Genomic DNA, 17438 nt, shown 5'->3' with positions numbered 1-17438 from the left:
TGAAAGGAAGGGAAGGGCTTGGTTTAAGTGGGAAGACCATGAGCTGAGTTTTGGCCAAGTTGAACTTTAGGCGACGTTGGTTCATCCAGTAGGAGATCGCTAGTAATCTGTTTGCTCTCATGGTCTGAATGTCAGTGGTAGTTGAGGGGGGTGTTTAAATATATATGGATGTCATCGGCATACAGGCGATATTTAAGGCCAAATGAAGATATAAGGTCTCTTAAAGAGAGAGTGTACAAGGAGAACAGCAGAGGCCCAAGTATTGAGCCCTGAGGCACCCCCACAATAGGATGTGTTAGCAAGAGTAACAGAAGGAGCGGTTAGAAAGGTGGGGAAAGAACCAGGATGCAGCTCAATCCCAGATACCAATGGAATGGAGAATTTGCATTAGAACACAATGGTCAGCAGTATCAAAAGCATAAGATAAATCCAGGAGATTGAGAAAAGAGTCAAGGTGGCCATAGACGCAAAGATCCGCTCGTTTGTCGATATCGCCAAACGAGCGGATCTTTCCCCGATATGCCATAAACGAGCATGGCTATATCGGGGGTAATCTGATTGTTTGGCCGTATGGCCGAACGATCCGATTACGATGTGCAATGGGCTCCGGTGGGCCGATCTCTGCCGGACGAAAGGTGTCGGCACTCCCCACACGCGATCGAATGCTCGATTTGTATGATAGAATCTGTGTGTCTATGGCCACCTTAATGGTATTTGGCCTTAGCAGTCTGGAGATCATTTGCAACTCTACATAAGGCAGTCTCAGTGGAGTGTGCAGGTCGAAAGCCAGATTGCATTGGGTCTAGCAGTTATTGATGCAGAGAAAGCTGCTGATATCGGTCGTTTAGACCAATTTGACAGCTTATCTGCCCGTGTACGGGGTCTTCCCGATCGATATCTGGCCCGTCAGAGCCCATTGGCGTATCGTAATCCATGACCATATGGCCGAACGTTCAGATTACCCCCGATATAGCCATGCCGTTAGTGGCATATCGGAGAAAGATCTGCTCGTTTGTCGATGTCACCAAACGAGCGGATCTTTGAGTCTATGGCCAGCTTTAGTAATACGGGAAAAGAAAAGATGTTCCAGAAGTTTAGAGGCTAGCAGCAAGAGAGAGAGAGAGTACACCTTGTGTCTGTCTGAATGACACACACAGAGGATGCCCAGATAGTGGCCAGTCTGTTGGCAACACTAGCAGAAGCAGGTAGCACTTCATTCAGGGGGAGCACTTATCCTCAAGGCATAACCTTTGGGTTACGTGAAAAAATTAGAAGGTGCCGGTTGCATAATAAATAAATGTTTAAGCATCTGTGCAGTATCTGCCGACGATTTGTTCATCTCCAGGCATGGGATATAATATATGTTTTACATTGATCTGCCATTCTGCATTCATTTTTTTACTACAGCTTTTAACATTTCTTTTGTAGCTGAGAAAGGTGCTTTTCTTTCCTTGCAGGTTTTCAACAAGCTTTTAAGCCTGGCCAGCACGGCCTCGTCTCAGAAGTTCCAGTCCCACATGTGGAGTCAGATGTTGGTTTCCACATCTGGCTTCTTAAAATCCATCTCCAACGTTTCTGGAAAAGACATTCAGCCTCTAATAAAACAATGGGTGTATCCTTTCAATATGTGAAGTACAGGAGCAGTCATCTACACAGCACGCTGGACATGAATATGCTTATTAATTACAGTTACCGTCTTTATCATCTCTCAAGATTCTGTTTCATGCAAATCGCCCAGACCCTTGTCACACAGACTTTTTCTTATATTTGAATTTATATTTAAGCTGCCATATATCTTGCTTCTGCTGATGGCAAAATCACTGTTTGTCTGTGTAGAAAGAAGTTCCCACTTGTGTTTTCAGGTTAGTCATACAGTTAAAGGGGTGGTTCACCTTTAAATTAACTTTTAGTATGTTATAGCATGGCCAAATCTAAGCAACTTTTCAATTGGTCTTCATTATTTATTTATTTTATAGTTTTTTAGTTTACTTTTTATTGCTCATCTTTCTATTCGGGCCTCTCCTATTCATATTCCAGTCTTGTATTCAAATCAGTGCATGGTTGCTAGGGTCATTTGGACCCTAGGAACCCAATTGCTGAAATTGCAAACTGGAGAGCTGCTGAATAAATAATTCAAAAGCCGTAAAATAATAAAAAATGAACACCAATTGCAAATTGTCTCAGTATATCACTCTCTACTTCATACTAAAAGTTAATTTGAAGGTGAGCAACCCCTTTAAGGTGGCCATACACGGGCCGATAAAAGCTGCCGACAAACAGTCAGCAGTTTGTGGCCCATGTGTGGGGTCATCCAACGGGCTTCCCGATCGATATCTGCCCGAAAGTCGGCCAGATGTCTATCGGACAGGGTTAAAAATCCCTTTGGATCGCAGACCACATCTGTTCGTTGATGCGGTCCCACGATCCAACTGCCCGTACTCCTGCATTATTATCCGCTCGTTGGGCCTTAGGGCCCATGATCAGATGAGTCCGATATTGCCCTCCTCAAGATGGGCATATCGGGGAGAGATCCGCTCGTTTGTCAACATCGCCAAACGGGAGAATCTCTCTGTGTATGGCCACCTTTAGTCAATTCAACGTCTCCAAATTGGACTGATACGAATGTTAAGCCCTCGGGCAAATAATTGGATTCTGTAGGCAATCTATGCAATACAGATTGGTTGTACGTGGCTCAGTGCAGAACGGGTGCCCATGTTCAAATTTTGATTATTTGTAAACAGGTAAAGCACCAATCTGAATGTGTGTGTGATGTGGGGAATGGTTGTACGGATCAGATTTGGATAGGCTTCCCCCATTGGAATATGTAGTAGTTACTGGACCCCACGGCCAAATCATTGTCTTGAAATGTGGTAATAAGGCATTTTTCATAAACTGCAATGGCCCCACTGGTCCCTTATACCTCTTGGGCCCTCCAGCCTTCCATGGTCTTCTTACTTCATATTTATGCTCCATCTGTTTCTGTGATGGTTGCAGCAAACCTTTCTATGTAAAGTATGGAATGCTGGAACCATGATTTTTTCTGGGCTGGCAGACTGTCCATAATATGGAGCACCATTCATTGTAGATCAAGCTAGGGCCTGGTGGGTTAAAGGACAGATGGGTAATGGTGTTGAAAAGTGAGTCAATTTTTAATACCAACCTTACTGTCCAAGCCACTGAAATACAGTCCAGACAGCAACCCTTCATGTGTGCCATTAGCCTTCAAAGTATAGAATATAATAAACAAGATATATAGGGGCACATTTACTAAGCTCCAGTGAAGGATTCGAAGTTAAAAAAACTTAGAATTTCGAAGGTTTTTTTGGGGTACTTCGACCATCCAATAGGCTACTTCGACTTCGAATCAAACTATTTGAACTAAAAATCGTTCGACCATTCGATAGTCGAAGTACTGTCTCTTTAAAAAAAAAAAACTTTGACTACCTACTTCGCCACTTTAAACCTACCGAGCTTCAATGTTAGCCTATGGGGACCTTCCCCATAAGTTTGCTAAGCTTTTTCTGACCGATGGAAAATCCTTCGATCGATGGATTAAAATCCTTCGAATTGTTCGATTCGAAGGATTTACTCATTCGATCGCACGATTTTTCGTTCGATCAAAGTATATGCCGTATATCATTCGATATTCGAAGTCGAAGGATTTTGATTCGATGGTCGAATATCGAGGGTTAATTGACCCTCGCTTTTCGACCCTAAGTAAATGTGCCCCATAATGTTTGCACTTGAAGCCCAAAAGGAAATGAGAGGGAAAGTTCTTTTATTCTAATGTCCGTATATTTCCTATTCAGGCTACTGGCCATGCTTCAGGGTCGGATCCTGCAGACTAAGCAGTTCCTCTTCCCAAAATTCCTCCCAGGGGCCTCTCTGTTCTACTGTTATAGACGGACAGACAGCCTCTGATGAACAAGTAACCACATTCGGAAGGCAGATGTTGACTCAAATGTCTGCTTTTAGACATATAGTAAAATGGCTTAATAGTATGAATAGACAGCAAGTCTTAAACATGGTGCAGAACTGGAGGTTGGTTTTCTCATGCACATGATTTATTAACCCTTTTTGGTGCTCTTTTAGCTGAAAAGCAACTTCATTGTGGCTTTACTTCCAGGGCAATATGTTTTAGGGAATATTCACATCGCAAACATGTCATGACGCATCTGACCGCTTCTTATTAGAGCCTTGACGTTATCTTGCAGAGATCAAAGTGGGGTGGTTAAGTTCTATGGCAGCTTTGCGTTTAATCGAAAACGAAATGTTTTGGAACTGGAGATTAAACAAGACTACACCTCTCTGGGAACTCAGAAATATGTGGTAAGAAACCTTGTTCTAGTTCCACAAGAAGCTGAAATGGCCTAAAATCTCACCAGGTTAATGGACAAGTTGTCTTCCCAATTAGCAGAAGACTTGAACCTCACATGCTTATTCACTTCATTCTCTGGAACTCCAAGCAGTGGGCACCCAATAATGAGAACTAAAGTCTACAGTGAATTTGGCTAGAAATTCTGTATTTTATAAACTGATCTTACTGTATCAGCCCACAAGTTCCTATAACCATAATAATCCAGGCCTTTAAAGTTGTCCCCAGCAGCTCCCCATTTTGGATCTTATTAGGCCATCTTTTGTGTGTCAGTGGCACTGCACATGCTCAGTTGGCTCTGGGCTGCTGTTGAGAAAACAAAATGCCATTTAAAGGAAATCTGAGTTAGGTTTTTTAAAGGAACAGTTCAGTGTAAAAATAAAAACTGGGTAAATAGGCTGTGTTAAATAAAAAAAAAATTCTAATATAGTTGGCAAGCCAAAAATTTAATGTATAAAGGCTGGAGTGACTGGATGTGTAACATAATAGCCAGAACACTACTTCCTGTTTGCAGCTCTCTAACTCTAGAGTTAGTCAGTGACTTACAGGGAGGCCACTTGGGACATAACTGTTCAGTGAGTTTGCAATTGATCCTTGGCATTCAGCTCCGATTTAAAAGCAATAGTTATGGCCCTTGTGCCCCCCTCAAGTCATTGATTGGTTACTGCCTGGTAACCAATCAGTGGAAAGCAAGAGAGCTGAAAAGCAGGAAGTAGTGTTCTGGCTATTATGTTACACATCCAGTCACTCTAGTCTTATTACATATTTGGCTAAATATATTGAGAACATTTTCTATTTTGCACATCCTATCGATTTACCCAGTTTTTATTTTTACAACTGAACAATTCCTTTAAGCTTAAGTTCTCCTTTAAAATGACAGCTTACTGTGAGTGGGAAGGTATTTATGAATAATCTGTCATACAAAGAGTGCTAGTTAAAGGGGCGGTTCACCTTCAAACAACTAGTTGTTTTCAGATAGATCACCAGAAATAACGACTTTTTCCAAAGAATTTCTATTTTCTATGTGTGACCGTTTTTTTTTAATATTGAAGTGTAAAATGTCACTTTTCACCTTCTGAAGCAGCCCTGGGAGGGGGAGGGGTCGCTGACCCTGTAAACTGTTCTAAATTGATACATTTAGTTGATACATTTCTTGACTTTGTCCCTGCTGAGCAGAATCCCTGAGTTTCATTACAGACAGCTGTTAGAATTGATATAATAGTCGCTAATACTCCAGAGATGCTGCTGAGAAATGTCGCAAAATTGTAACAGTTTAGAGTCTGCACTTGAATTACTGAACTGCCAGACTCAAACACCAGAGACGGGGACATTTCAATTTAAACGTAGATTTTGGAAAAACAGTAAAAAATAAATAATGGAAAGTAATTGAAAAAAGTCGTTATTTCTGGGGAACAATGTGAAAACAACTGAACTGAAAAAAGTGTTTGGAAGGTGAACGACCACTTTAAGTTTATTAATAACCAATAATTTAGTAGTTCTAACTACCTGCCCATAGTTCCAGTACTATATAAAATCCTGATCTGTGTGGCTGCAGTGCAGTCAAATCCCTGACCAAAGCATAACTGCTAAAAATCCGCTGTTTGTTGTAGGCAACACAATGAGGCCTGATTCTGGATTTTACATTTATCCTATTTGGAGTTTTGCAGCCTTATTATGACCCAGGGGAGTCCGTAAACTCTTTCTATCCCACAAACATGTTTTATGGAAATCATTGGCCTCAGACATGGAAAATGTTTGTCATTATGATTTTATCTCTTGTAATCAGTACGTAGGGAAAGGCTCGGCCCTTTCACCCCCAGCAAGGTTTTTTTTAAATCCTGCCTTTTCAGTGCAAAAGCATTTTCTCTGTGTGCTTAATGTTTTTCTCTGTTATAAGCGTTGGCCCTGCTCCAACCGCTGTCTTTGTGCACAGAGCATGAAAGCTCCATCTTTAGCAATATTGGAAAAGCTGGATTAAATGATGGTTTTTCATGCAGGAGTGCCTTACTTGTATTGTCCCCACTGCATTCTATTAACATCTCATCCAGTACCATACAGAGGACCTAACAGAACCTCCCAGTCAACCCACTCTCTTCACCCAATGTCGGCTCCTTCCTGCCTTGTGTTTGCACTGCCGTTATACTGCAAATAACACTGCTTTTATAGTGAATGCATTAGCATTTCATCGATGGCAGTGGTTTCCAGACTTTTTGCTTTGGTTAACCTCATGCCAATGTGTGAAGACGTTAAAATACTATAATAAACACAGACCTAAATCTTACTGGAGAAAGAAAGGCTAAAACTAAGTAAGCTTTATCAGAAAGGTCTATATAAATACACCAGTAAACCCTCAAAGTAATGCTGCTCTGAGTCCTCTGTCATAAAAAACAGCATTTCTTTCCTTCTATTGTGTACTCATGGGCTTCTGTATCAGACTTCCTGTTTTCAGCTTAAACCTCCAGGGCTAGGGCTTGAGCATGCTCAGTTTGCTCCTCTACCCCTCCCTTTTCCTCCTCCCCTCCCTGCTGTAATCTGAGCTCAGCACTATGAGTGAGCAGGGAGAGACTTGGGCAGGAATTGGTGTCACACCAAGCTACTATGGCAGCTGCTATCCTAAACAAACAGAGAGAGCATCTACAGCTGTTTACTCAGGTATGGTAAAGCATTCTGCAGAATAAATATAGTCTTATAGCTTGCACTATTGTGGCTAATCTATTGGCAATAAACTGCTTCGGTAGCTTTCCTTCTCCTTTAAGGCTCAGCCTCCAGAAATATGTACAACAAAAAATGAGAAATCGACCCAAATCTCATTCAACCTGTCCTTGCAGTCTTCCCACTGACCTGCCCCCTCCAAACACCCAGCACTTTGGGCCCCTGGGAATCTGCTAGACTAGAAGGTGTAAATGTCACTAAAAGAGACAACAGTAATTAAGGATGCACCGAACGCAGGATTCGGCTGAATCCTTGTGCCTGGCTGAAACAAATCTAATTTGCATACGCAAATTAGGGGCGGGAAGGTAAATCACATGACTTTTCATCACAAAACAAGGAAGTAAAATCTTTTTTCCCCACTTTTTCCTTACCCTCCCCTAATTTGCATATGAAAATAATGCAAAAAATGCCAAGGCAAATTACGATTCAATTCGATATGCGGCCAAATGTTTCACGGAGGATTCGGCCGAATCCCAAATAATGGATTCGGTGCATCCCTAACCGTAATGGAAGAGGAATGGCCGCCATTGCTCACCCCATTCCAAAGCCAAGAGTATATGACCTGATGTATGTGTTTTACTCGCTTCAGGGCCCGATTAAAGTCACTGTTCAGGAGCTGGATGGGTCTTTCAACCACACACTGCAGATTGAAGAGAACAGCCTGAAGCATGACATACCCTGTCACTCGAAAAGCAGAAGGTAACATTAATGTCAATGTACCCCTAAACTATTCATTGGATATCATGTCATGCTTTGTGCAAGAGCTAACTTAAAAGGTAGATGTTACCTGCTAGTAGATATTGAGATGGTGACCAGTAGATGACAGCTGTTCAGCATTCTCCTCAAATAACTACATTGATTATTCTTCTGGGAACTTCCTATTGTCCAGAAGGGTAACACAAGTGGCGATGATGTGATACATTTACTAAGAGTAGGCCCCCACATTAATAATGTTTAGACACCCTTGAGCTAACCACAACCCATGGATCCCCAACCTTTAGAACCCGTGAGCAACATTCCAAAGTAAAAGGAGTCGGGGAGCAACACAAGTATGAAAAATGTTCTTGGGGTGCCAAATAAGTGCTGTGATTGTCCATTTGGTAGCCCCTTTGTGGATTGTTAACCTACATTGAGACTCTGTTTGGCAGTACATCTGGTTTTTATACAACCAAAACTTGCCTCCAAGTCTGGAATTAAAAAATAATCTCCTGCTTTGAGGCCACTGGGAGCAACATCCAAGGGGTTGAAGAGCAACATGTTGCTCACGAGCTACTGGTTGGGGATCACTAGGGAACATATAAGAACATTAGAACTTTTCATAAAAAGCTCAGCTCTTCAGACCGTTTAGATTGTTGCGGTCTATTCATTTTTACCGAACAAATAAGCTTGGATCTGGAGAACGTTTAGATCTTTGTGGCCTTGTACACTCTGTATGTAACATCCTTTTTCATTGTCAGCCATGTCTTTGGTTGAGGCTTAATATCTTCTATAAGTACAGCTCGCCGCCTTTCAAAAGTGTTGGCTTTCTAATTTATCTGCTAATTATAAACTGCCCGTGATCTTTGTCTCTGCAGTACCGGCTAATCACAGCTGCACTTCCATCTTTATTGTTTACAGAAACAAAAAGAAGAAAATCCCATTGATGAATGGAGAAGAAGTTGACATGGATCTTTCTGCAATGGAGTGAGTTTCAACTACAAGTGCTGATATAAACTTAATACCACTCCCTCATTAAAAGCAGGGCGTAATGACTAGTAAGCTTTCATGGAAACATAAGTCTTCCAAACTATTTTTTACCTAGTTTTCATGATATTAGCAGTTTCTATACTGTTGACATAATAAATCTGAAACAACAGCGCCACATGCTGTTCACTTCACAGTCAGCTGTAAATGAAGTTAGTGAGCACAGGAAAGTCTTGTGATGTTGCTGTGCCTAGAACTGACATCAGATGGGGACTGAAGTTTTTTTGCTCACTAATTTCATTTTCTCACAAGACTTTCCTCTGTACACTCTCAGATTAGTTATCAGTAATAAAGTACTTAAAGGAACATTAACACCAAAAAATTAGTGTTTTGAAATTATGAAAATATATTGTACAGTCGCTCTGCACTGGTACCACGGGAGTGTTTTCTTCAGAAACTCGACTATAGTTTATAGAAACAAGCTGCTGTATAGCCATGGGGGCAGCCATTCACAACTGAAAAAGGAGAAAAGGCTCAGAATACACAGCAGATAACAGATAAGTACTACTATAGTTTATATAAACAAGCTGCTGTGTAGCCATGGGGGCAGCCATTCAAGCACAGGATACACAGGAGATAACAGATAAGTACTACTATAGTTCATATAAACAAGCTGCTCTGTAGTCATGGGGGCAGCCATTCACAGCTGAAAAAGGGGAAAAGGCACAGGATACACAGCAGGTAACAGATAAGCTCTGTAGTATACAATGGGATTTTTCTGTTATCTACTGTGCATCCTGTGCATGCATGGCTGCCCCCATGGCTACACAGCAGCTTGTTTATATAAACTATAGTAGTACTTATCTGTTATCCACTGTGTATCCTGTGCTTGAATGGCTGCCCCATGGCTACACAGCAGCTTGTTTATATAAACTATAGTAGTACTTATCTGTTATCTACTGTGTATCCTGTGCTTGAATGGCTGCCCCCATGGCTACACAGCAGCTTGTTTATATAAACTATAGTAGTACTTATCTGTTATCTACTGTGTATCCTGTGCTTGAATGGCTGCCTCCATGGCTACACAGCAGCTTGTTTATATAAACTACAGTACTGTTTCTAAAATTTTCAAATTTTACCAGTGCATGGCAACAGTACGTTATATTAAGATTCCTTTCTTATTGTTCCTTTAATGAGTCATAGCCAGCATGGTTATACTTTAGTTGGCTGTAGTTGAAAGCAACTAGAATTGCATCGTTGTCGTTTCCTGCAGTGCCGACTCCCCGTTGCTGTGGATAAGGATAGACCCAGACATGTCCGTGCTGAGGAAGGTGGGGTTCGAACAAGCGGATTTCATGTGGCAGTATCAGCTACGGTATGAAAGAGACGTGGTTGCCCAGGAAGAATCCATCCTTGCTCTCGAATCCTTTCCCACTCCTGCATCACGCTTAGCATTGACGGACATCCTTGAGCAGGAACAGTGTTTCTATCGTGTGAGAATGATGGCATGCTTCTGCCTCGCCAAGGTTAGACCCTTTCCATTTAAACTCAAATATTAGTTGTCAGAATCTTTCTTTTAAACTCTTGCCGGACCCCCGAATCCTTCGCAAAAAGATTTGGCCGAATACCAATATGAATCCTTATTTGCATATGCAAGCTAAGGATGGGAAGTTGATCAAAATAAACGCAATATAATAAACACTATATAATGTTTTTTGAATTTTGTTTCATTCAGTCAGAATTACACATTTACAGGAAGCAGGCAGACACCATTTTGAGGGCACTGTCATTAAGGCAAGTTGTGTATCACCACAAAGTCTTGTGTATGCGCCGGAATGGGGGAATTATGCCCATGCTCAGTGCCCTGCACAATTACAGAGCGTGAGGAGGGAGGGGGAATGAGAGGAGGGAGGGGGAAAGAGAGGAGTGCCGTGATATCTAGGAAGTGCTGAATGGAAAGTAATTGACTGCCCCACCTCTATGCCTCATGCTTTGAGACGGGTCAGCCAATATATGATTGACAGCTCATATATTTAAACACCTTTATAACAGGTATGGATGTTTTAATAAAAAAAGAATTTGGGTTTCATGTTTAATTGCAAAGGACTTTCATTATACAGCTTTTTATGTGTGGGTGACAGGTCCCCTTTAAGGGCAGAGACACACGCTCAGATTCGGGGAGATTTAGTCTCCCAGTGATAAATCGCCTCTTCTTCGGACAGCTAATCTCCCTGAACTGCCTCCTGTCGGCTAGAACTTTAATCACCAGCGGGATGCCACTCGGAGCACTTCGTTTTCCAAAGTCGCCCAAAGTTTCCTGTTGAGGCGACTTTGGAAACGAAGCGCACCGATTGCCATCCCGCCGGCGATTTACATTCTAGCCGGCGGGAGGCAGTTAGAGGAGATTAATCACCCTGAAGAAGAGATTTGTCGTTGGGCGACTAATCTGGCCGAATCTGAGCGTGTGTCTCTGCCCTAAAGCATTAGTAAACCTTAAAAATAAGTGAATGTAAAATTGATGAGGGTGATAGTCTAAGCACTTTTGTAATGTACAGTCATTATTTATTTTTAATTCCAAGGCTTGTCTGATGTTCTGGTTAGGAAAGATTTGAGAAAGGTTTCTAATTTTTTTCCCTAACCAGAAGAACATCAGAGCAGCCTCTTTCTTTCTCCTGACAACTTCCTTGACTACTTGGTGGTCAGACTGGTCAGAAAATTACCAGCAGGTGGCGTTGTTGTAACAAAATTCATTCAAATTAACAGTCCATGAAACCTTTAATATCTTGGAATTAAAGATAAATAAATAATGAATGTACATTGCAAAAGTGATTAGAATAGCCCCCTCATCGATTTTATATTCACTTATTTTTGAGGTTTACTTATCCTTTAATGCAATTTTATGCTGTAGAGACAAAACAGATCAGTGCAAATTGATAATATCCCTAAATAGGGCACGGTTTCAACAAAGCTGACCTGAGGTGCGATGTCCCTCTGCCAGGAGCAAAACCAGCCTATTGGAAGCAAAACCAGCCTATTGGGTTTATTTAAGGTTTACAGTAGACTTAACGTACAGCAATCCAAATTACAGAAACATAGTTATCTGGAAAACCCCAGATCCGGAGCATTCTGGATAACTGGTCCCATACCTGTATATGCTTAAGATAGATAAAATTGCTTGAATACAACCAGCAATGGAAATGTTTGTCAATGTTATGCAATGATGTTAATCGTTTAGTTATTATAGTATTGTTGATATCCTTCCTGCAGCATGCTACAACCAGGTGTATACCTATTGTTCATTTTTTCTGTGTCCTATATAGATTGCTAATTCAATGGTCAGTACCTGGACTGGGCCACCAGCGATGAAGTCCCTCTTTACCCGTATGTTCTGTTGTAAGAGTTGCCCCAACATCGTGAAGACGAATAACTTCATGAACTTCCAAAGTTACTTTCTACAGAAGGTAAAATCGGTTATTTCTTTGTTCCCTGCAGCTGCATTTTGCAGTTCTGTGAATGGACTTTCTATGGGGTGGGTCACACGGGGTAACCAGGTTATATTGCAAAGCATTCCTTGTCTAGTCTTTTCCCTTTGGCTTTGTTGAGTCACATCTGACTTTATGCATTAAAATACAGTATATATTGGAGACCAGGTCCACCATCGGGGGGGGGGGGGCAGGGGGTACAAGTGGCCCGGGCCTGAAGGGGGGCCCGGAAGTGCTGCCCATTCAAAAGAGCTGGGCCCCCGTTGACGGTGCCGAAGCCCTGCCGCCATTTCCAAAGTCCCGAAATGCGGATGTGCCGAACAGCCAAAGTCCTGAAGCAGTGAAGAGACCCAAAGTCCCGAATCTGCAAAAAGACCCGAAGTCCCGAAAACAGCCGATATTGAAGTCCTAAAGCGGCGAAAAGGCCTGAAGTCACGAAAACAGGCGAAGTTGAAGTCCTGAAGCCATGAGTTCAATTCTACTGCACAACAATTTGTGTTTTTTTTATATTTTTTAATTCCCTGGCCACCAATATATTGTTTTAATATTCTATAGGCCCCCCTGTCACCAATGTTTTTTTTAAAAAATATTCTTTGGGGCCCCAATTTTTTTTTAACTTGTAAGATCGGCCCTGGCGCCAATGTTTTTTTTAACTGATAGTGGGGCCCTGGTCACCAGTTTTAAAAATACTTTAAAGGGGGGACCTGGCACCACAGTTTTTTTTAACTTATAAGGGGGCCCTGACCATCAATAGCTTGTGTGTGTGGGGGGGTTACCTTTTTTAGCGCTGATGTCTGTGTGGTCTGTAACTGTTGTGTGGAGTGGGCGGGATCTGGGTGGGGCTTGGTGGGCGGGGCCACGAAAACTTTGTTGTACGCGGTTTCTAATGGCGGCCCTGCGCGAGACATGCAACATGCTAACCCCCAGCTAACTGGGGTCAGTTGAAGTGTAATTTTGGATAACAGATTCCATATCTCTAACATATTCCACCTTTCATTTTAATTAGTGTCTATATTATTTTCATGTAATCATTTAATAACTTGATTCTGATTCTTCCACCTTATTCCTTGCAGACTATGCCAGTTGCCATGGCCTTGTTGAGAGACGTCCATAATTTATGTCCCAAGGAAGTCCTTTTCTTTATTTTAGACCTTATCAAGTACAATGACAACAGGAAAAATAAGGTATGTTTGTATATGTTATGTATGTATATGTTCATAGCTGCCTTATAATTAAATAATGAGTTTATAGGGGTCGTTTACAACCACAAGTGCAGTTCTGGTTGCGCAGATTTCCCTGCAGTCCACCCAAATTAGAATGTCATTGCCTATTTACCATCATACGTAGGGTCAGATTTAACAAGGGTCAAGTTATAGAGGCTTTTTTACATCGAATGAACTCGAAACTCGAATAGCATCTTATTGAAAGGGGTGGTTCACCTTTGAGTAAACTTTTAGTACAACGTAGAGAACAGTATTCTGAGACAATTTGCAATTGGTTTTCATCTTTTATTATTTGTGGTTTTTGAGTTATTTAGCTTTTTATTCAGCGGCACTCCAGTTTGCAAATTCAGCAATCTGGTTGCTAGGGTTCAAATTACCCCTAGCAACTTTGCATTGATTTGAATAAGAGACTGGAATATGAATAGGAGAGGCCTGAATAGAAAGGTGAGTAATAAACCGTAACAATAATTATAAATTTGTAGCCTTACAGAGTATTTGTTTTTAGATGGGGTCAGTGACCCTCTATTTGAAAGTTGGAGGGAATCAGAAGAAGAAGGCAAATAATTCAAAAACTATAAATAATGAAAGCCAATTGAAAAGTTGCTTAGAATTGACCATTCTATAACATACTAAAAATTAACTTAAATGTGAAAAAACTCAAACATCTACAATTCGAACAAATTCAACTGAACTCAAATTGAGTTTTTGTCCAAAAAAAAACCTCGATTCTCATTAAGGCTATTAATATCTTTAAATGTTACTGGACCTCTGCCAGTTTTTTTTATTTAATTTGAATGAACTCGAAACTCAAATAGTATCTTGTTTAAGAAAAAACTGGTTTAAAACTCGAACAAATTTGAAAAAACCTTGAATCTCAGGAAGGCTATTAACATCTTTAAATGGGTCACTGGACCTCTGCCATTGACTTCTACGTTTTAGGTGGCATACTATCGAATTCGTGGTGTTTCCCTCATCGAGGTATGATTAATCTCAAATTCGAGTTTGGATTATTCCCGAATTTTTGCGAGTTTTGACCAAAAATCCAACTCGAAAATTCAACTTCAAATCCAACTTCAAATTTAAAGGGATACTGTCATGGGAAAAAAAAATTGTTTCAAAATGGATCAGTTAATAGTGCTGCTCCAGCAGAATTCTGCCCTGAAATCCATTTCTCAAAAGAGCAAACAGATTTTTTTATATTCAATTTTGAAATCTGACATGGGGCTAGACATATTCTCAATTTCCCAGCTGCCCCAAGTCATGTGACTCGGATAAACTTCAATCACTCTTTACTGCTGTACTGCAAATTGGAGTGATATCACCCCCTCCCTTTCCCCCCCAGCAGCCAAACAAAAGAACAATGGGAAGGTAACCAGATAGCAGCTCCCTAACACAAGATAACAGCTGCCTGGTAGATCTAAGAACAACACTCAATAGTAAAAACCCATGTCCCACTGAGACACATTCAGTTACATTGAGAAGGAAAAACAGCAGCCTGCCAGAAAGCATTTCTCTCCTAAAGTGTAGGCACAAATCACATGACCAGGGGCAGCAGGGAAATTGACAAAATGTCCGATTTCAAAATTGAATATAAAAAAATCTGTTTGCTTTTTTGAGAAATGGATTTCAGTGCAGAATTCTGCTGGAGTAGCACTATTAACTGATGCGTTTTGAAAAAAAACATGTTTTCCGATGACAGGATCCCTTTAACAATCGAACCTGTAAATAATCTGCCCCTTGGCGTTGATTGTAATGTGAGCTTGCCGTTTAAGCTAATGCAGTATACAGATCTGTATATATGAAGCTCATCCTTTAGGCTTTGACTTGAGATTTATTAAATCCATATGCCGCCAGCTTAGCAGTGTATAAAGTTCTTCGTTAAGTCCTTTATGCCTCACTTCTGTATTATGTCACAGTGTTAAACATCAAAACCGCAGTTACAAGCACAACATTTGTTAAGCTTTCCGCCAGTAACATTAGGGATATGTGCCCTGAGAGAGTTGCTGGCCTGCCTGTTTCTTCCATTACATCAGCACAACATAAAATGAAGCTGCAAGAAAGGTTCCCTTTATACCCAGCCTGCGGGGCCCTTCCAAGATGAATATGTAGATAGAAAACAACATTCTGTCAGATCTGGTAAACATTATAAGCTCCTCTCCGTATCTGATCTCGTTCCCGCTTAGTGAATCATCTTCTCTGGAAGGACATTTGGCTCCTTTTGTTAACGTGATCCAACGCCAGGAAATGATTTTAATGAGTGTAGCATGGGCTTTTTATAATGCTAGCCCAGTTTATTTCAGTACAATAAACGCGGCAATTGGACATGGCAGTTGTATAGGTAACGCCAAGATTTGGCTTTTAGCATTACTCTGCATTGTTTATATGTATTTCTGACGCCTATTGCTCCTTTCAGCATACGGTGGATACTTAACTCATGGACCTTGACCCAAAAATGGCCCCTAAGCTGTTTAAAGGAACAGTTCTGTGCAAAAAATAAAAACTGGGTAAATAAATAGACTGTGCAAAATAAAAAAATGTTTCTGATATAGTTAGCCAAAAATTGAATGTATAAAGTAGGGAACCCCCGAATCCTTTGTAAAGGATTATACCGAATCCGAATTCTAATTTGCATATGCAAACTAGGGGTGGGAAGGGGAAAACATTTTTTACTTCCTTGTTTTCTAACAAAAAGTCATGTGATTTCCCTCCCTGCCCCTAACTTGCATATGCAAATTAGCATTTGTTTCTGTCGGGCAGTAGGATTCGGCTCAGATTCAAAAGCAACAGTTATGACCTATGTGGCCCCCCTCAAGTCACTGATTGGTTACTGTCTGGTAACCAATCAATGGAAACCAAGAGAGCTGAAAAGCAGGAAGTAGTATTCTAACTATTATGTTTAGGGATGTACCAAATCTAGTATTCGGTTCTGGATTTGGCCAGGATTCTGCCTTTTTCAGCAAGATTCGGATTCTGCTGAATCCTTCTGCCCAGCCAACCGAATCCTAATTTGCATATGCAAATTAGGGGCGGTGAGGGAAATTGAGTGACTTTTTGTCATAAAAACAAGGAAATTAAAATTGGTTTCCCCTTCCCACCCCTAATTTGCATATGCAAATTAGCATCCGGTTCGGTATTCAGCCGAATCTTTCACGAGGGATTCAAGGGTTCGACCGAATCCAAAATAATGGATTCAGTGCATCCCTAATTATGTTAGACATCCAGTCACTCCAGCCTTTATACATGAGATTTTTGGCTAACTAACTACATCCTATCTGTTTGCCCAGTTTTTATTTTTATACTGAATAATTCCTTTAAGAGGGGTCTCTGTGTTTCCCTTTAACTATAACTTTTTCCCTACCTTAGAGAATGGCATTTAAACTATAGGAGATGGGACTTTCAAGTTTTATATATCTAAATATAATTTGCAGAGGTTTGTCCTTTGCTCCTGCTAAGCTTTCTGATCTTGGTCCCTGAAAGGGGTTGTTCACCTGTGAGTTAACTTTTATTATGATGTAGAGAGTGATCTTCTAAGACAATTTTTATTATTTGTTGGTTTTGCGTTTTTTTTGCGTTTTTTATTCAGCAGCTCTCCAGGCCTGAATAAAAAGATGAGTAGTAAAAAGTAGCAATAACAATACATTTGTAGCCTTACAGAGCATTTGTTTTTTTAGCTGAGATTTGAAAGCTAGAAAGAGTCAGAAAATAATATAATAATTAGGGATGCATCGAATCCACTATTTTTGATTCAGCCGTACCCCCGAATCGTTCACAAAAGATTCGGCTGTATACCGAACCCAATCCCAATTTGCATATGCAAATTAGGGGTGGGAAGGGTACATTTTTTTACATCCTTGTTTTGTGACCAAAAGTCATGCGATTTCCCTCCCCGCCCCTAATTTGCATATGCAAATAATAATAATAAAAATAATAATAATTAATTTAAAAAGCTATAAAAAATAAATT

At 40.8% G+C, this 17438-nt stretch overlaps 1 protein-coding gene across 2 annotated transcripts in view; it reads left to right on the top strand.

Annotated features, from left to right (window-relative positions):
• taf2.L (TATA-box binding protein associated factor 2 L homeolog) overlaps positions 1–17438 on the top strand; it is a 74367-nt gene that overhangs the window by 30629 nt on the left and 26300 nt on the right. For both annotated transcript variants that reach the window (XM_018268229.2, XM_018268228.2), the window contains exons 12-18: positions 1458–1612; positions 4215–4329; positions 7677–7786; positions 8705–8770; positions 10044–10296; positions 12091–12231; positions 13326–13436. In XM_018268229.2, coding sequence (XP_018123718.1) covers positions 1458–1612; positions 4215–4329; positions 7677–7786; positions 8705–8770; positions 10044–10296; positions 12091–12231; positions 13326–13436 — 951 coding nt within the window. The remainder of the gene's footprint in view (positions 1–1457; positions 1613–4214; positions 4330–7676; positions 7787–8704; positions 8771–10043; positions 10297–12090; positions 12232–13325; positions 13437–17438) is intronic.

The sequence above is a fragment of the Xenopus laevis genome, chromosome 6L (genome assembly GCF_017654675.1).
Source record: "Xenopus laevis strain J_2021 chromosome 6L, Xenopus_laevis_v10.1, whole genome shotgun sequence".
Classification (NCBI taxonomy): Eukaryota; Metazoa; Chordata; class Amphibia; order Anura; family Pipidae; genus Xenopus; species Xenopus laevis.
Note: the sequence above shows the minus strand (reverse complement) of the source record. Positions and strands in the feature narration are given on the sequence as shown.